This window comes from Dendropsophus ebraccatus, chromosome 4 (assembly GCF_027789765.1).
Source record: "Dendropsophus ebraccatus isolate aDenEbr1 chromosome 4, aDenEbr1.pat, whole genome shotgun sequence".
Lineage (NCBI taxonomy): Eukaryota > Metazoa > Chordata > Amphibia > Anura > Hylidae > Dendropsophus > Dendropsophus ebraccatus.
Window position 1 is genome coordinate 142,823,808 of NC_091457.1, and position 20,676 is coordinate 142,844,483.

At 42.6% G+C, this 20,676-nt stretch overlaps 1 protein-coding gene and 1 long non-coding RNA gene across 3 annotated transcripts in view; one reads left to right on the forward strand and one right to left on the reverse strand.

Moving 5' to 3' along the window:
* Positions 1-646: 646 nt before the first annotated feature.
* Positions 647-16,384, forward strand: PDGFB (platelet derived growth factor subunit B). 2 transcript variants are annotated; one of them, XM_069968909.1, is made up of 7 exons: positions 647-1,046; positions 3,793-3,889; positions 10,583-10,675; positions 10,911-11,104; positions 13,047-13,188; positions 13,854-14,028; positions 15,723-16,384. In XM_069968909.1, exons 1-6 carry the CDS (start codon positions 990-992, stop codon positions 13,988-13,990), a joined length of 720 nt encoding a protein of 239 aa, XP_069825010.1. In that variant the 5' UTR covers positions 647-989; the 3' UTR covers positions 13,991-14,028; positions 15,723-16,384. The 2 variants fall into 2 exon arrangements, with proteins under 2 accessions (XP_069825010.1, XP_069825011.1); XM_069968910.1 differs by having other exon boundaries at positions 13,857-14,028.
* Positions 16,385-16,671: 287 nt separating this feature from the next.
* Positions 16,672-20,676, reverse strand: part of LOC138790007 (uncharacterized) — a 33,021-nt gene continuing 29,016 nt past the window's right edge. The window contains exon 3 of the long non-coding RNA XR_011362826.1: positions 16,672-17,083. This is a non-coding gene — a long non-coding RNA (uncharacterized lncRNA). The remainder of the gene's footprint in view (positions 17,084-20,676) is intronic.

Sequence of the window (20,676 nt, forward strand, 5' to 3'; positions counted from 1 at the left end):
TTAATGGGGTTCGGGACTCGATTGATCCTTAGAGTATTAAAAAAATAATGAGCATTCAAGTATTTTAGCGCTCGCTCCTCTCTACCAATGATATAAATGATTTCCTCCGTCCAGTTATTCTGATTACTCTACATATAACATCTCTTCATTGCCTCTATGTACCTTGGAAGTGTACAGTCTATCGCTAATGTTACTTTACTCTCCGTCTTTAGTCTCAATGATATAACAATGGTCATTAACAGTCGTAACATTATCGGCTCCATTAACAGCGATCTTTCTATCCGCCGTCGCTATGCGTGCCCCGAGGCCGCTGTGGTCACCCGGCTTTGACAAGGATAAATGCTTTGCCATAGATGTAATGCACAAGAAAGCAAGCGATGTGTCAGCGTGTGGCTAGGATTAGTAGATGAAGGATTGGTAAATGATTTTTCCTTATCATTCCAGTCCGTGTTGTGTCTGCACCGTTAAAGGGTGTTGACTTCTCCCTCCTTTCCCTCCCTCCCATCCTACACGCCCTCCCTACACACCTTTACACACAGTAGTCCTGACTGTAGCAGCCACCCTCCCTCCCTAGCCTGGCCCTTCCCCTCTCAGCTCACGCCTCTTAGCTGGGATAGCTATAGAAAACTGCACACTTAGGATTTGAGTCAGTGGCTTTGGGTCAGCTCTCAGCATCTGCTCTGGAAGGAAACCTTAGACCTCAGACTCGTCCATGACCACCGTCTGTGTCACCCTACTGGAATACTGATGCCACCTATCACCTTTCACATCTTGTTTCTCCCTTTCTACATACGACCTTAGAATTCTCCCTTGGACGACAACCTCCATCCTGCAGACTTTGGAATAAGGAAACCTTTTTTTAAAAAAATTATTTTTTTGGGGAGGGGTATCCCCTATTGGAAGGGTGCAAGCCTCCCTGCTATTCACTATCTAAGAAGATCTGACAGCTGCTATATACATGTTCCAAACATTCTCTCTTGGACTACAGGATGAATCTTGGGGGTCTGCTAATGTCTATTTGGCTTCTGCATATGGTTCGTGCTGAGGTAAGAACGTCTCGAACAAGATTGGGGGCAGGTGACCCCCCCCCTCCTCCATACTGCCCTCCATATCCGCCATTTGAATCTGGGCAACTGTCAAATTTTAAATTTTTAAATGTAAATATTTATTAACAGACAAATTCCTAACAGATTCTAACTGACGCCCAAGTCATCACTTTCCTATATCAGGTTGATGCATCTCTGTGTGTTCTCAGATCCAAGAGAGATTTGCTACATTGTAGCAGTTTCTGCCTTTCTAAGCAGAATCTTGTTTTCACCTGGAGGCTACAGTCTCTGCAGTTCAGGTTCCACCTGGGCACTAACATGCGGAGTGTTGGGTGCCACTTGTAGAGGTGACCTGCACAGTCCCACAGCACCTGCCAGCAGTGCCAGAGTGTGTATGCGGAAGTGGGTGTATGGCCAGCTGCCTGGAACACACTGTATGTGCAGCCTCAGGGAGAACAGGTTGCATTACAACACGCACACATGCCTGCCAGGCAGGGAGAGAGCAGCATGCAGGGAGGAATCCACATGTAACAGAGGTTGCAAAATAGGAGAAAGGGATAAATATCTGGAGATGCATACAAGGCATACCTTAGGCGTCAGGATGCCAAAAGGGCAGAGCAGAGTTTCTCAATGCATTAGAGTTGCGTTTGTCTTTGCAGAACTTTTTGAAGAAGTTGTTTGTCAATGCAGCAGAGCTGAGTTTGCCATTTGTTAGCACTCATATCATTTTATTTCGGACTGCAGTCAAATCTACACAATTTGAACGCACAGTGACAAGGAGATAGCTCACATTAACAATCAGAATCTTAAGATTTTTTCGTTGGTGCCATAGAAATCCATTGATCAGTCATTTTTTTTTCTGATCGAGCTGCCTATACACTTCATTACATCCTACGGCTAGGTTCACACTACGTAAAAAATTACAGCTATCTTATATAATAACATCAGTCATTGCACAAATAACTTCCGTTTTTTTTTTTTTAATTCAGACGTTGTTTGCACAATGAAAGACGGACGTCATTTTTACCTAGTGTGAACTTAGCTTATGAGTGTTTTCCAACCTCCCTCGATCTTAGGAAAGCACAGCGGGTACCCAACCATATATGTATGTCTACTAAGCTTGTATACAGTCTGATGCCATAGACAGGAGCGTCCCCCCCCATCTAATACTACATCTGTAGGCACCAGTCATCATGCATGTACTTTGGATGCCATCCAGTACAGGTGCGCTATGTCAGGCTGTCTGGACCTCCTGTCTACTCATGCATTCCTCTTTGTTTCTTTGTTCATTGATGTTTATTTTACCCTTTTTTTATTTCTTTACTATTTATTCCAGATTCATATATGATGACTTTTTTTATATGCAGAACATACACACGTATACCTATACCATAGGAATATCTATCTACATACAATCACTCCAGGTTCTCCTTGTCATACTGTATAGAGCAGAGTGGTACTATATCTAACGCACAGGTGACTTCTGTCTCCGTCCACTCCCATCTACAAGGGTTCCCCCAAGCTTCTCGCATTCCCCGTTCAGCCCTCTCACCTCTCTCCACCAGGGCACTAAGTCTCTTTCCAGAACAATAGCTGGCATCCCTCCCTACAGTCCTAGTATTTCTTTCCTAGAAAGGTCGCTTGCCAACATTTTCTTTGTCCTGGCTTGTTCAGCCTCTGGGTTGGGATTTTCTCTCTGTGAGAACTAAGGATCTGAACACCTTATTAAAGTGGAGATTGGGCTTCATAAAAGTTGCCTTGGTCATGGATTTGCCACCCAGTATTCCTTATAAAGTCTATCTTGTCTTTGATGGTCTAGGACTGGTATAGTAGGATATGGTATAGTTAGTGGTCCTGATTTTTACAGATCATAAGATACATCATAATTTGAGAGAATCCGATTGTTCGGCATTGGATTATTGATGGCTGGAGAAGTTGGATACAGCCCTCAGGAGTCTTGGAAATTATCTAATGTGTGGACTGGATATGCTTGCAACCATAGAAAAGCCTAGATACATTACTGACAATTGCTGCATTGTTTGCAGGGATACAATGCCTTGTTAGAGTTGACCCCATTCATACACCTGGCAAGGATCACTTGACGTGATGACAACAGCAATGATGATGATGATGATGTGTTCATCATACAAGGGTTCAAAGTGATAGGGAGGCATGGCAGGGAGACAAGCATGAAACGTGTATCCAAAGCAGGATCCCAATATCCATTAGTATATCCATTAGTTAATGAACCCATTAACAGCCATAGTACGATTGAAGAAAAAGATGTCCATGGAACAGGGATGGGCGATCGTAGAACTTTGTTTCATATATATATATATATATATATATATATATATATATATATATATATATATATATATATTATACTTTGTTTCTCATTAAACACTCTTTCACTCTTTCAAATAGAGCGCCACATTTGCTCTCAGGTTGTGTGTGGTATTACAACTCAGCCCCATTCACTTCAATATAACAAGTGTTGCAATGCCACACATAAACTTAGCACTAAGTGTTGCTGTTTCTTGAAAGTAAGTAGCAATGCTTTACTAATCCTATATAACCCTGAAATATTTCAAGACCCGAAACTCAGAGTAACAGTGAGACAGTTCATAGGTCAGATAAGTCCAGGGATGTTTCATATAGTATTTCTAGACTATGGTGTTCTTCTCTTTTATACATTGGCTGTTTTATTTAGGTGCTAAACAATTTCTGTTTTATTTCTTTACAGGGGGACCCCATTCCAAGAGAGATGTACGAGAAGATCACTGGAGGATCTGTCAAGTCTATAGAAGATATAAGAAGGTTGCTGCAGATAGAATCCGTAGGTAAATCTCTACAGAATTGTGTTCAATGTTTTCCTTGACAATCTTAAAGGGGTTCTCCAGTTTGGAAAAATAAGATGATCGCAAAGTGTCCTGGGATCTCTAGAGACCAGATGTGATCTATGACTAAACCCCACAGTAAGTGTTTATTTTCCCTGCAGCGCCACCACAGGGTATGTGAAGCATTACACAAAGGGGGAGATTTATCCAACATGGTGTAAAGTGAAACTGGCTCAGTTGCCCCTAGCAACCAATCAGATTCCACCTTTCATTCCTCATAGACTCTGGAAAATAAAAGGAGGAATCTGATTGGTTGCTAGGGGCAACTGAGCCAGTTTCACTTTACACCATGTTTGATAAATCTCCCCCTATGTCCGTTAAACTCAATAGGCTGAGTGTGTAATGCAGGACAGGGCAAGAGACGCAATTTGTTTTTTAACCACTCTTCATTCTAAAGATGAGGAACTTGAAGGGGGCGTCCTTCTTCTATGGACTTGAGAATGGGTTAACGAAACTGGACAACCCCTTTAAGTCTGCTTACTAGAAGTTGTATTAGGTTGGTTACATTTAAAATCAATCTTCCCATACTGCAATATGCATTGATGACTACAAGGCGATCCATAACCCATCCGGTATGGACGTTGCTGGCTCCATCCCAGGAGATCCCTGGGCCTTATTCTCGGGATTGTATAACGGGCTGCTGGTGTTGACATTATCCATAATTCAGTCGTGTTCTGTACATACTGTGTGCTATTCGCTTTTTATCAGCATGTCGGTGCATGAACATTTCTAGGAACCAGGTGCCTACAATTATTTGCAAGTTCCAATCCGCAGTCTTAAACCTACAGGAATGTACCGGCCTGGCTTATAATTTAGATATGTTTGGGGAATAGTTTTCACCTTAGTGTAGGGGTTAATGGCCATAACACACAGAGCTGGCCTGAGTGTGCATGAAGTCATGCCAGGAGTCCCTCAGAGTTTGCTGGACTGCGACCTCCCTCCTTGCTATTGTCTCCTTGCGCACGTCAGACCCCTGCACTCCGCTATCTGTGTCTGGACACAACTTCCCCTCTTTGTCTGATGTGCCAGTCTAAAACTCTGGCTTGTGCTTGAAAAGAATTCTTTGCGCTCCCTCCCCCTTCGCACAAGCCGCCCTCTCACATCCAGACCTTGTCCAGCTGCTGCAGCTGGATGGGCTATTAATACCCACCAAGTGCATCAACCTTCAACCTGCTGGTGAGAATCTGGCATCGGATTATGAGAGTGGGCATACAGTGGCAGAGAAGGCCATGTGAAAATTTGGGTACCCTTTGTCTTCCCATACTACTTTAGTTGAGTTAGGGAAATTGTTACTTCTGCCGGGGATGCAGCAATGGGGGTGCATATATGTCATGTGCCCTGGGTACTGGGCGACGGGTGGAAACCAACAAGCCACTTTACCATTACTCCGAATAAAGGAAAACCTAGATACATGTGCATGTGTTTTCATCGGGGAGAGGACTAAAGACTGCTGTCTGACCCCTAATCTCTAGGGAAAATAAAAGGATCAGGCAGTAAAATTTAACTGCCCGATCCTTCCTTTCCACAGTATCATGTGTCATGGGAGAGTAAGTAGACCCCCATTTACATTAAAGCGAATGTACCATCAGGTTTTATGCATGAATGGATGGGCGCCAACACGGAGATGCCGGAGTCAAGGTCCTTTTTTAGAACCGGCGTCTAGTTCCTGTGCACGATGCTGGACTTTTCCTGGCCTGAAGCACTGGAGATGGGCCCCCAGTGTGACGTCGCTCCATTAGAATCAAAGGAGTTGTGTCACAGAGGGGCGTAGGTTTCGCCACACTGGGGGCCATCGAGCCCACCTGCAGTACTTCATGCTAGGTCGGTGTCGCGGAATAGACCGGTGCCATGCACAGGAACTGGGCGGCGGTTCAAGAAAAGGCATCCCTGCTCTGGCGCCGATTGATTCATGTAAAAAACTTAAAGCGATGTACCGGATGGTACATTCACTTTAACTTTTCTATAACATCTACGGTTTTCCAGCACGCTTGGGTCCGTCTGAACCAGCTTGTATGGCATTTGATTACCGGTGGCTGCAGAAGTTGGATGCAGCCCTAGGGAGTCCTGGAAAATTTGGATAGAGCCTATGGCCTATGGCTGTATCCATGTTTGTCTGGCAGCCTTATGGCTGCATCCAACATCTTTAGCCACCGGTAATCAAATGCCGTACAAGCTGGTTCAGACGGACCCAAGCGTGCTGGAGGATAACTTATCTCTAGTCCTTGAACTTTTTTTTATCCTATACACCTTGTCCCTCCGTGACCCATATTCCTTAGCTCAAAACAGGTTCTTCAGGTGGGCTCAGGTTCTGGCACAACAACAGGCCATGAAATGCAGTAGAAATTAACCTGAAGTGAACTTTTTTTTTCTTTCTTTCTTTCACCGCTATCATCTATCACTTTTCTCATACGTGTTAGACAAACGTAGACTGAAGCCGTTGATTCTGGCAGCAACGGAAGATGATCTAATACGGATGGTAGCAACATGACAGTCTCCTAATGTTTGCTGTCAGCAACCACTGTCTTGGTTGTGATTGGTTTAAAGGGTTTGTATCCAGATTAAGAAAGTCTGACCAATCAGGAGAAGAAAAGTCAGTTGTGTGAATACAGTGTGGCCGTTGCATTTATGGGACATGCGACTTTTGGCCATTGAGGAGTTCTGCACTCTGCAGTGGTAGAGAATGGGTGACTGTTAGATGAACGGGGGTCAGTCACATAATTTATCAAATATCCTTTAAATACTAAAATAAATGAACTTGTCAGACAACCAGATCACCTTGTACTCAGGGTCACGCTCTGTGTAAGCAATGAGCCTGTGGCCGGCCGGACCCCAGCGTCTCCCGGCCTATTCACTGTTTGTCCTTGGTGTGTTCTCATACAGACAGGGTGTGGTAAGCAGCTGTTTTGGAAACATAGCTTTCTCACTATTACCTAAAATCGGAATAATAGCTATTGTCTTGTCTTATTCCTTTCCCAGAAAGGACTTTTCATATTAAAACACCTTATACAATCTAGACAAAAACAGTTATTAATTGGCTGTTTAGACCAATGTTACTACTTTAACCACTTCTTCTTCTTTATTAAGTAGCTTCTTACCCCCTTAAATAACCTTAGCGCTGCTCCACCTCCGCCAGTGTAATGTAAACCCTAAATGACATTTATTAGCAAACTGACTAGATGTGCGCTGCAGGGCGAGTCATTGTAGTCCTAGCTAGTGATGATATATATACTGTTGTTATCCCTTTTTATGACATTGTTGCTTGTAATATCTGCAGTGAAAAGTGCTAATAACCCGGGTTTATGTTCTTTACACTAAACACAAATGATCTGTTGATTAACAAAGATGTAATAAAAAGTCCAAATAGGAAATTATCATAAGAAAATAAGTGTTTGTGCCCGAGGGGGATGGGACAGGGGGGATGTGTCCAGTGTATATTCAAACTCACTAGGGTTCTTAATAATGTTGTGACCCCCAAGAGTCTTATTGTTCTCTATCACTTGGTGACTTGGTGTGTCTTCATTCTGGGATTCCACATCTCAGTGGGTCATTGTTCTTGGCCCATTGGTGTAAGTCAATGTGTCATTATTACGGGGCTCAGCGTGTCAGCAGCTCTTTGTTCCGGGGCCAATACTCTCGCTCATTTTGTCATTCTTTGACGACCTCAAGTGGCCGTGTATCATTGAACTCAGACCCTAAATGTCAGTATGCCTTTCTTGTTGGACTTTTAAATGTCAGCGTGTCACAGCGTGTCATTGTCCCCCGGTAGCTTAATGCCAGTGGGTCATTGTTTTATAAAGTCCAAAGATAAAATAATTATGTCATTCGGTCTATAGAACATAAAGAACATAAAAAGTAGATAGGCTAAATATGGTAGACATAATGATATATCGGCCCCGGAATCACTATCGGAATTTCGGACCCAACTGTGCTAGACAGGAACAGGAATTGTACACTGGGTCTTGTACGACAAGGGGGTTTGGTTTATTGGGCAAGGGCGTATGTAGTTTAACTTGAAAGGGGACAAGGACCGAAATATGTTGCTGTGCGTAGTCAACTAATAGTCGGTCTAAACTTAGGTTAAGACATCTATAGATCAGCCACATTTATGAAATAGCCCGAGCCACTGTGATAATTCTGGCGCATATTTAGACTGTCTAGTCTAAGTTTACACCATCTAAGGATAAGTGAATCTGCTCCATTATGTCTAATATTTTCATACTGAAATCTATTAGAAACCCCCTAGGCTTCCTAGTAATTGATAGACACCCCCCTGGGCTCTCTGGCAATTGCTTCTATACAGTAGCCGGCCTACGTAACTGGTGCTTACATTTGCATGCTGGTTGTTCCATGGAATCTCTCAGCAGGTCATGTTTTCACTAGAGCAAGGTCCTTTGGGGGGAAAAGAGTGATATCATTGCAGAGTCCATCCCCTTGGAAATGATTTCCTTTGTAAATGTTTCAATCGCTTTTACCTACATATTTGTAGAGCGTGCCAATAATAGCATGAAAGGCTTTGGGTTATTGTCAGCCGGGGGGGTTGAGTGACCTTAGTTTCTGCAGCTGTAGTTTACACGGATCTTTCATATTGGTTTGATAGCCTGGCTCGTGGAAGATGGACATCTATTTGTTTCCTAGTTGACTTTTTCGAGACTTTTCTATCTATCGATAGCTATTTGCTAAAAATTGTGAAGAATAATCTTTGGACGAGTTGCTTAAAGTCTACCTGTCACTTTAAAAAAAACTTTTTACATGTCATAAAGAAATGTTAAAAGTTTTCATTAATTGGGCTTTAAATTTTTTTTTACAGATTTTTACAAAAACATGGCCACTTTCTTCCAGAGACAGCACCACCAGTTTGGCTGCAGGTTTTGTAACTCAGTTCCATTGAAGTGAATAGAGCTTAATTGCAAACCACACCTGACCTGGAGAAAACAGTGGTGCTGTCTCTAGAAGAAAGTGGCCATGTTTTTGTAGCGCTGGATAACCCCTTTAAATGAACGGTTTGGCTTTAAAAGAACCCAACTGATTGCTAGAACCAGTTGTCTGTGCACACAGTGAGATGGCCCCATTGACTTACATTGTCCATCTTGGTCATGTGCACAGTCCTGGGAGAGAACGTGCATAGCAGGAACTTCTTCCAGGTTGTTCTATAATTTGGTTGTGCTCTGAACAGAACACAACCTTTGATATATCTGTACAACATGTTTTTTAAGTGCACATTTAACAAAAAAACATTAAATGGGTTATCCAGGCTTATAAAAACAAGGCTGCTTTCTTATAGAAACAGCAAGAGTGGTGCAATTGAGATTGCATTTCAATTCCATTGAAGTGAATAGAGCTGAATTGTAATACCAAACACAACCTGAGGACAGGGGTGGCACCGTTTATGCAAAAAAAATTAAAGCTATGCTTTGTTCTAAATCTGGATAACCCCTTTAAGCATTGCTTTTAAACAAAATGCATGCACTCAGGATTACAAGAACAGATTCACTGAAGCTGGTAACTCTTGATATTATATTTCACAGTTAATCAGAATATGCGGTTATAACATCTGACTGACCCATACCACAACAATTGTCTGGGCCCGGGATTAGCGGTGTCATGCGATTCCTATATGGAGTGGATCATTTGCTGAGTCACACAATGTAAATTGCATGTGACTTGAGTCATACTTCAATAGGGATAATATAGAAGAACTATAACTGTTGTGTGACCATCACGTAAGACCCCTATGATGTATGTGCACACGTGATGTTTTTGTAAAGAAAACAAGAAAAATATTGTTTTGCACTTTAAATAGTAAAGTGACTTTGTATAATAACTTTCCAGAAGAGGGACGTGAACTTTTCAATGTGAGAACTGAGTCTTTAGTGTCAGGGTGGCCATATACCTTCAGTAGGGGATGGAGGACTATTCTTTCCATCCTAGCAGAGGCGTAACTTGAAGATGCTGGGGCACAGTTCTATGACAGAGACCCCAACTCTAATGCTTCCTTCACATACAGGAAAGAGGGCCCCCGCAGGCTCCTTGCACTGCATCCTACCCATTGGTGCAGTCTGGTGTGTATGTGTTCCCAATGGAGAATGGGTAAGAAGATGCTGCCAGACATCTCCAGTGATGGTTTATATTACGTAAGAACAAAAAAAAAAATTGTGTTTAAATTCAACATGTCCAGTCCTTCTCAAATTCCCCATACACTTTGCAGAACCCATTGACTTTCGTCAAGATTGTCTGATGCTGTCAGAGGAGAGAAGGATCGGGCATGTTGGATATGACTTGACTCTTTTGTTCTCAGGCCAGGCATAGGGAACCTCCTTCCCTCCAGTTGTTGCAAAACCACAATTCCCATCATGCTTGGACAGCCAAAGCTTTAGGAATTGTAGTTTTGCAACAGCTGGAGGGCTGAAGGTTCCCCATCCCTGTATTAGAGCTGTCAGACAATGGTTCCCTCCATTGAAAATGCATTAACGTTCGTGTGTATGGTGAGATCGGGAACTTAGTCGACCGGTCTTACCGGAATCGACAGCATCAGACGACTTTTTCCGTACCTTTCTATTTGGTGTAAAGTGTTCTGTAATCTGACCTTGAAGTAAGTGTAAGTTACAATTTAATCTCAACTTGTGTCTCTCCCAATAGATGAAGAAGACGATGTATACGAGCTAAACAGGAATGAAACAAGAAGCTGGCCTAGGGGCAATTCCAGCCACTCCCGGGTCATTCGTAGCTTAGGTAAGCAGGATACCCTGGGGTGAGCCATTTCACCGTGTCCCCGGGGCATCATTTAGGAGTGACATCATACATTCCGATTTTATGGATAGCCACTCGTTTCATAATCATACTGGAGCTATGTGTCGCTTCACGACTCCGATCCTCTACATGTTTTAGCAATGGCACATTACACCAAAATTTCACAACTCTGTACCAAACAACTTTATTGACCTTGATGTGTTTTTTTTTATTACAGATATAGAACACGCTCAGCTTGCACAGTGCAAGACAAGAACAGAGGTCTTTGAAATCACCCGCAGTCTGGTGGATCCGACCAATGCTAACTTTGTGGTTCAGCCATCGTGTGTGGAGGTGCAGAGGTGCTCTGGTTGTTGCAACTCAAGGAACATGAAATGTGTGGCAATCCGCAAGCATATTCGCCATGTCCAGGTAACTTGATCACCTTTAACATCAAATGTGTTTCGATCCTCCCTGGTGTCGATCAGCAACCAATATGGAACTTATGCATGGTTGCTATTCTAAATCTAAAACTATTGCATATGTCATAATGATGAAAATTAAGCTCATGAAGAAATATGGATCACTTAAAAAGATTCAGTAGGTTTCTGCTGTCCTATCTCAGTGTAGCATAAACTAGTGACAGAGAAGCTGAACAGAATGATGTATCACTTACATTGTTCTGTGCAGCTGATCCAGAGATATCCTCCGGAATGACATGGACAATAAGTAGTCCTCTTTATTATGTGCATGAGCCCAGTAGTCCTGGATATTCATGAGAAGCAGAAAACTCCGTCCACCAGCTGCTGATTGGCAGTTATCTATCCATGCTGTGTATAGGCAGTCAACTGTTATTCAGCAGCTGGAGGGCGGAGGGAGGGGTGTGGCAAGAATCCTATTCTCCTGCATATTAGGAGAATGGCTGAACAAAATGATGAAAGCAATACACTGATCTGTTCTGCATTTCTGACACTAGTTTATGCAGCCCTCATTTAAGGCAGTATAAAACTAGTGACAGATTCCCTTTAAAGGGTACCTGTCATCATTTTCAGCCTTTAACATTGAGTCTTCATGCAATACCCACCAGCCTTGATTGAGAGATGTATTCCTTTATGGGTATAAGGAGAGATCTATCAATCTAGGTCGGAGGGCCAGGTAGAACAGGGACCATCTGGATGATTTGTGGTTTAGGCGACCTGAAGGGATAACATGTTTCCATTAGAGATGTTGTCCAGATTCGAAAAGTCATGTTCATAAATCCTATAAGGAACTTACAAAGGATGACTTTCTTTGTGTATTACATAGACCAAAGATGGGGAACCTTTGACCCTCCATCTGCTGCAAAACTACAGTTCACATCATGCCTGGGCAGCCAACGCTAAAGCGTTGGCTGCCCAGGCATGATGGGAAATGTAGTTTTGCAACTGCTGGAGGGCTAAAGGTTTCCAATTCCTGACACAGACCATTGATTTGCATATATTTGTGCAATGTCTTATATATCCTGTGGTGGCGCTGCAGGAAAACCAAACATTTTCTGCTGGGTTTCGACACAGATTATGATTCATTGCTGAAGGTTTCATTTTATATTGAACTTACTTTAAAGAGACTCTTCTAAAAAGTAAAGAGTGGAGAACCCCTTTAAGTATGGCTTTAATTTAGCTATATTGACTTCTGAATTGGTAATGTGCACTCTAGTTCAACAGAAATTATAAGAAAATATATTAGGATTCATGACTCACCATTACAATACCTTCAAACTACTCTATAAATTCACTAAACGTATTCACAATCACCGTTGAAAAATAAATACTTACTTCCATTGCAACATCCCTCCTGCCCAATTTCCATAGAATCAAAGCTATGTTATATTTGACCGGCTGCCAGACTTCCTGCCAGCATGGTGCGCTAAGCCGGGCTGTTAAGTTGACGGACGTTTTCAATGTAATGTTTTTAAATGATTACAAATCATAATACAATAACAGAATCCACATCGGTGAGGCGAGCGCTGAATTATCCATGGTCACACTCTACTGGGTTGTATCAGACTATCTCACCCATTGTGCGGCTAATGTAACCCCACCGTCGGGGGTACTTTCCAGGAAATCGCCGTGCTTTGGAAAAGTTGAGTATTTTTTACGGAACATTCCGAGCTGGGTATTTGTCTGATGGAATATGTGTAGCCGGACAGTGGAAAGATCTACTATATACACAGTGTGATCATTCAGTGGAATGTCAGCCGCCGGTGTCATTGAGGTTTCTAACTAACACAGAGCGGATTATGGCACGTTGTGAAGAAGTTGTAAAAGGTTTAACATTTTATGGCTTGTTTGTTCCGATCCCTGAGCTTGTGTTAATGACTGCCCTGTTGATCCAGGTGAAGAAGATTGTGATTCATCGGACCATGAAAAATATTGTACATGTCCCAGTTGCATTAGAAGACCACGTGGAGTGCAAGTGTGAGCCTATCCATCCTGTAAGAAGTCACCACCCTGTCAGTGAACACAGGATGGCTGCAGGTAGTTATTCTATTCTTACGGGTTTTTGTAGTTTGTAGACAACTTCATCATCTTTTAAAGGGGTTATCCAGTGAAAATCTTTTTCTTTCAAATCAACAGGTTTCAGAAAGTTACATAGGTTTGTAATACAGTATACTTCTGTTTAAAACAAAATCTCTAGTTTTCCTATACTTATCCGCCACTGTACGTCCTACAGGAAGTGTTGTATTCTTTTCAGTCTGACACAGTGCTCTCAGTGCTGTCACCTCTGTCCATGTCAGGGACTGTCCAAAGCAGGAGAGGTTTTCTATGGGGATTTGCTACTGCTCTGGACAGTTCCTGACAGACAGATGGGGCACTGTGTCAGACTGAAGAGAATACACAACTTCCTGCAGGACATACAAGCATAGAAGTAAATTACAAATCTATATAACTTTCTGAAACCAGTTGATTTGAAAGAAAAAGATTTTAGCTGGATAACCCCTTTAATTTTTCCTCCTTAATGGTATATTCTAAACAATAATATATGTGTGTATATATAATAATAATATATATGATATTTTAAAGAATATAATATATGTCAATGAACAAAGGATGGTTGCAGGTAATTATCCCATTCTTACGGGTTTTTATACTTCATTGATACCTTCATCAGGGAACTCAATGACTATTCTTCCTGTTTATAGCAGTAACTGCGACCACTCCGCCTCCGACCACTATAAACCGCAAAGAGGAGTCTCAACTACGACAGTTCAAACGAAAAAACAGGAAATATAAGCATCTACCCAGCAAGAAGGAGCAGAGACATCTACTGAACACGTAGTGACTGGGGAATGGCCCTTTGTATCTGTGACTGAGCAGGTGGGATTTGATTTGAGATTTACTACTACCCTATTTATTTATTTTATTTATTTGTATAGCGCCAACAGACACATTAAATGAATCATAAATGTGTTGGCGGATAGCGGGATAGGGGTTTACCACAATCACCTGTAGGATTAAACACTTAGGGGGAGATTTATCAAACATGGTGTAAAGTGAAAGTGGCTCAGTTGCCCCTAGCAACCAATCAGATTCCACCTTTCATTTTCCAAAGAGTCTGTGAGGAATGAAAGGTGGAATCTTATTGGTTGCTAGGGGCAACTGAGCCAGTTTCACTTTACACCATGTTTGATAACTCTCCCCCATAATTCCTTCAATCCTTAGAACTTGTGATAAGAATGGAGGGTAACAATCATTTGAAGGGAAACTATCAGCAAGTAAGAAGTATCTATCTGAGATATAGGTTTATTATGGTGCAGTTTACATGATATTAGCATCTCTTATGCTATTGAGGCAGTTTGGTGCACTGGGGGAGGGACTACGGCCCTCAGTGCACTATTCACTAAGGGGGCTGGGGGCGGAAAGGGCAGAGTGGTGCACCAAAGGTAGTAGTCCCGCCCCCAGTGCACCAACACACCTCATTACTATAGGAGATAAGGTGCTAATATCAGCGCCATAAGAAATGTACCTTAATCCTCAGCACCCTGTGTGCAATAGGGAAATATCAGCAGGTTAGATATGTTTCCCTTTAACTCTTCCTCCTCAATCAACAAATAGTTATAAGATTTTCTCGAAATATCGTACTATAATGTACGTAGCCTTTAAGACCGTCTAATCCTATTACTGCATGTAACGGCGGCTAATGCTACCTTAGGCTGCAGATGCTGAAGGATATAATAACGATCACTATTACTTGGAAGTTGCTGGTTTCCTGTGAAGTAACATGTTCCATCCTGTTACTTCACACATACAAAATTTCCAATTGTGAATATTCAGATTTTCGTCCACTATTTACTTCCAAGTCAACTTACAGTAAGTTCAGGTTCATGCAAACCCGTTCGCTCGGTCTCCACAGCTTGGTGAAGATTGATGCAACTCTAATGGCGAGTGATCAGGTTTGCGCAAACCCAAACCAAGAGCCCTATAACACAGAGCGATAATCGGCCGGATCAGGCCGATTCGGCCAATTATCGCTTTGTATAATAGAGGTAATGATCAGCAGATCGTGCATCACTACGTGTAATAGCAATGCGCCACCGACAGCTAACAATTGCCCAAAAACCTGACACATTACCTCTCCCTGCTCCCAGTCTTCTCTCCTGTTCTTTGCCGCTTCGCGGTACGGGCAGCTGGACAGTCTGAGCAGGCCACTCAGCCAATCAGAGGCTGAGCGGCCAATCAGCTGACAGGAACAGGAAACTACAGGACACAGGAGAGAAGATCAGGAGTGGGGAGAGATGTCATGTGTTTAGGCAAGGGCTGCATGGACATTGCTAACTATGTCCATGCAGGCCTTACTGCCTGATTATCAGGCCGAGTCCAGTAAACGAACACAGATCTAGTAGATCTGCGCTCGTTTAGTAAAATGATCGGACCATAGTCAGCATGTGTAATAGGACCCTTACTGTAAGTTCGCTCATCTCCAAATATTCATTTGTTTAGGTCTTTTAACCCTTTGTGCAGTCAAAAATGGTCTAAATATTTATGTTTTATTTTGCTTTGTTTTTCTGTAGGATACACAAGATGAAATTTGGCCCCTATGGGGTCCGTGGACTTCTGACCGGACGCTTCATATGCCGGACTTTGTGCCGCTGGTGCTTTACAGAGACAAATAGGCCGTTTTCCATCTGTACCCACCGCTCCCACTGCTCTTTTCTCCTAACAACAGAGAGATATAGGAACGTGTTCCTTCCACAAGCAGAAACTTAAAAAGAACTTAAACCTCTGACTTTCAGGGCTGGTGGGCTAAAAAGGATGGGGAACACAAAGCCACTCTTGAACTCACTGGATGTATTTTGTCACCTTATTTAATGTACTTTATGTGGTATTTTTATATATATATATAAATATATACATATTTTTGTAAAAAGTGTTTTCCTTTGCTCAGATTGCACGAGGCAGGACAGAGACTGAAAAATGGGAATGGGACTGAATTCTTAGTGACCTTCATCACAATAGCCCAGTATTTATGTATTTCTATTATGTTGCAACCACTGAGAAGGAAGAGGCTGCATGACGGATAGAGCGGGGGGAGGGGGGGGGGTATTTCTGCTTTAAGCTAATGGAGTAAACCATGAACAGGCATCCAGCAGGGATGGAGAACCTCTGGCCTTACAGCTGTTGCAAGACTACAGTTTGGCCAATTATCGCTCCATGTAATAGAGGCAAGGATCAGCTGATCATTTCTTCAGGGCCAGACCTAAAATCACCGGTCGCTGACCACGCTTTGCTGCTGACAGCTGACGATTGCCCAAACTGTTAATACTTTAATGGTCCTCACTCCCAGTCCTCCTGCTCTCTGAATGCTCCCCTGACACTGCATTCTTTAGCTTCAAAGCAGCCTGCCTCAGCTGACAGACTGCTCAGCCAATCACTGGTTGGGACCACTGTCGTCAGGGATTGGCTGAGGGGCCTGTCAGCTCAGACAGGCTGCTCTGAAGCTACAGCGACGGTGTCGGACGCATACAGAGCGCAGGAGGAGCCCTGGAGAGTGGATAGGTAATGTATTAACTGTTTTGGCAAGGGCTCCACGGACATCGCTAACGATGTCTGTGCGGCCCTTGCTAAATGAATAATAGGCCCAGTAAACGAGCGTCAATCTAGCAGTCTACAGTATTGATCGGGCCTTATTCGGCCCATGTAATAAGACCCTAACAGCTGGAGGGCCGCAGGTTCCCCGTCCCTGAGCTACAACATACAATGCACCAAGTTCTGTAATTGTAGGGTAACAGCCAGTAGAGAGCTGCAGGTTGTCTCCTCATTGGACAGTGTTTCTTTTCTCCATATATAATGGCAGTAAAATGTGGCTCCTTGATTGTATCCAGTATTTCCCTCCCATTACTCTGAATTCCTTTCTCTTTGCACACAGCTCTGCCTGTCAATAAAAACGGAAAAAAAAATATATTGATCTATTATGTAAAGTAATTTATATTCGATATTTAAATTGTACAAAGAAAACCCCAACCAAATTTCAATTTGTATTAAAAGGGATTACATTTGTATTAAAAAGACCAGAATGTTTTTGAATCGGCTGGTTTTTGTTTCATTTTTTATACTTATTTTTTATATTTTGGGAAATAATATAAGACCCATTAACCATGTTGAGAATTCATGCAGTGTTTAGCCAGACAATGGTTTAGTGGGCAGGTAAGGCAACGGTGTTCCACACATCTACACATTGTTCAAATCAACCGGTGTCAGAAAGTTATGCAGATTTGTGAATTACTTTTATTGAATAATCTCAAGCCTTCCAGTACTTATCAGCTGCTGTATGTCCTGCAGGAAGTAGTGTATTCTTTCCAGTATGACACAGTGCTCTCTGCTGCCACCTCTGTCCATGTCAGGAACTGTCCAGAGCAGGAGCAAATCCCTATAGAAAGTCTTTTCTGCTCTGGACAGTTCCTGACGTGGACAGAGGTGGTAGCAGAGAGCACTGTGTCAGACTGAAAAGAATATAAAACTTCCTGCAGGGCATGAAACATGAAAAGGGATTATGAGTTCTCGAAGGGTTTAGGCTGCACAATAAATTAAGAAGCATTGAGTCCTGTAAGAGGTGATGAGTTCGATCCATGATATACATGGCATATGGACCGATACATCATGAATTTGTGAATGGAATCTTAGAACCACTCTTGTGTTCAGTTTGGTTGTCGGTTTTGCATTTCAGTTCCATTGAAGTGAATAGAGCTGAATTTTAATACTACAAATAACCTGAGGACAGAGGTGGTGCTTTTTTTTTTACAAAGAAGAGGTTATGTTTTTGTAGTCCGCTCCATATAGTTCCTAGTCCTCTAAATTTACATAGCTTTTGCATTGTGCATTATGGTGGTTATGAAGGATAACCCCTTATATGCAATATGCTTGACTTATAGCTGTATAAAATTGGAGTCATCAACATAATACTATATTATAATATAAGAGAAGGCTAGCTGGACCATATGGTCTAAAGGTGCCCATAAACTTGTACTAAAGTCATTGAAAGGTATATGGGGGGGGGGACTCCCAACTCCCCATCGACAGATGATGTTGGCAGAGAGAAGGGTCAGACATTATGGGGGAGATTTATCAGAGGGTGTAAAATTTAAACTGGTGCAAACTGGCCACAGCAACCAATCACAGCTCAGATTTAGGCAGTGCTGAAAGGAAAGCTGAGCTGTGATTGGTTGCTGTGGGCAGTTTGCACCAGTCTAAATTTTACACCCTTTGATAAATCTCCCCCTATGTATTTTTTCTGCCCGACCCTTCTGCTCTTAGAGGGATAAGTTGGTGTCAAAGCAGTGTCTGGTAAGGCATTTGGGACCCTTTAAGGAAACCTTTCACCCCAGCACCTGTGGCAGAGCGTACCCAACTCCCTGGTAGAGCCCAGGATACTTACCCCGTCCTGCAAGTCCTTCTCCAGAAGCCAGTCCCGCCGCGGAGAAATCATGGCCCGGCGGTCTGCGCCCGCGATATGTAAATGAAAAAAGAGATGAGTCCGACGTTCATAGGAAAAGGGATTTCTTATGGACGTCGGACTTATCTCTTGTCATTTACATAAGGTGCGCGCAGAACGTCAGGCAGCGATTTCTCCGCGGCAGGACTGGCATCTGGAGCGGGACTTGCAGGATGGGGTAAGTATCCTGGGCTCTACCAGGTGTTCAGGCGAGACAGCCGAGAGATCCTGTGTTCTCTATGGTGAGAAGTCAGAGAGCTGTGACATCAGCTTATCTCTGCCGGAACAAAGGGGTCTGTCGGTTATTATCGATCAGGCAGGACCCCTATCACCACTGGCATCATCTGTTGGTAGACGGTTGGGAGAGTCCCATACACCTTATACGGCAGGTACGGCCGACTAAAGTAAAAGGTGTTTGGGGACCTTTAGACACCACACCATGGGGGTCACTGCCATCTCTGCACCCTCTATAGCTAAACCCTTAAGAAAAGTGTTATCAGCCAAAAAAAAAAAGCAGATGTGACTAACAAAAGATATTCTTTTTTACTTTTTATGTCGTCTTCACCTATTCACATTTGGTCTTCCCTGCTGGGACGCTCTGAAGGGCGATGTCCTGGTATTTTCTGCTCCCGTCAAGGCTTAAGATTTAATGGGATCTATCTCCAGTTCTGGAGGGTGATTTTGGAGAAAAGCATTCTGTGACCTAGGTGTGACATTAGTGACCTTTGACCTCTGGAACTTAACACATCCCTTTGTGTTCCAGATCGTTGGTTGGGGCATTTCGCATACTGGTGTCTGAAAATGTCTGGGCTAATTTGATGGTATTAGCCGTGGAAGGAACTGTGAAAGCTGCGGATTATCTTTCTAAAACTGGGGGGAAAGTCCTAAACTCCTTAAACAATATAATATACTAATATATTTCTTCACTCATAGCAAAGTTTCATACACAGATACAGGTTGTGATGCAGAAGTAATGGGAAATATAATGGAAGGACTCCTGTGATAATAATTATTTGCTGTATATAGTGCCAACATATTCCACATCGCTGTACAAAGGTGCTCATCATTCCTAATGGAGTTCACCCAGATGGCTAGTCCAGGCATGGATGGACTTGTAATAATGTAGCCTGCTTATAGTCACCAGTACGGGGTCGGACTCATCACTTTTTCCCACAATCTTTAGTGTGTACATTGAGAATGTTTGTAACGTATGTGCTAAATGTCTCCATGGGGTCTCATTGTCAGATGTAGACCAAGAGGGTGTCCATCAGTATAGTGAAGAAACAAAGAGGACATAGCATAGGAGATGACACTATTCCATCCAATGGCATCCTCTTATATATATGTATCAGTTACATAGAGCCATATTAGCCTATGGGTGACAGATGTCAGCGTCCGGCATCTGTCACAGGCATCCATTAAACAGACACATCATGAGCTTTTCAACAGCTATAGATGATGTATCCATTAAATGAATACTATTATAGCCTATGGCTGACAGATCCTTTAAACGGATGCCTACCAGTGGCATCCATGATTATTTATGACCACGCCGCTCTAATAGATACATCATAAAAAGCTCATAATGTATGCTTTAAACAGATGCTATATGGGTCTATGGAATGGATGTCACTGCTGGGATACATCAAGGACTCTTATTTAAAAGGGGATTCTGATTTGAATTAATTAAATCAACTGGTGTCAGAAAGTTATATAGATTTGTAATTTACTTCTATTTTAAAAATCTCAAGTCTCCCAGTACTTAGCTGCTGTATGTCTTGCAGGAAATGTTGTTTTCTTTTCAGTCTGACACAGTGTTCTCTGCAGAGATTTGTATATTACCTTTTAACAATCTCAAGCCTTCCAGTACTTATCAGCTGCTGTATGTCTTGCAGGAAATGTTGTTTTCTTTTCAGTCTGACACAGTGTTCTCTGCAGAGATTTGTATATTACCTTTTAACAATCTCAAGCCTTCCAGTACTTATCAGCTGCTGTATGTCCTGCAGGAAGTGGTGTATTCTTTCCATTCAGACACT

Bases quoted from the DNA above. Each gene is read 5' to 3' on its own strand.
- PDGFB (XM_069968909.1), top strand. From the start codon at position 990: ATGAATCTTGGGGGTCTGCTAATGTCTATTTGGCTTCTGCATATGGTT. The intron at 3,890-10,582 runs GTAAATCTCTAC...CTCTCCCAATAG, and splicing joins GCTGCAGATAGAATCCGTAG to ATGAAGAAGACGATGTATAC. The intron at 10,676-10,910 runs GTAAGCAGGATA...TTTTTATTACAG, and splicing joins CCGGGTCATTCGTAGCTTAG to ATATAGAACACGCTCAGCTT.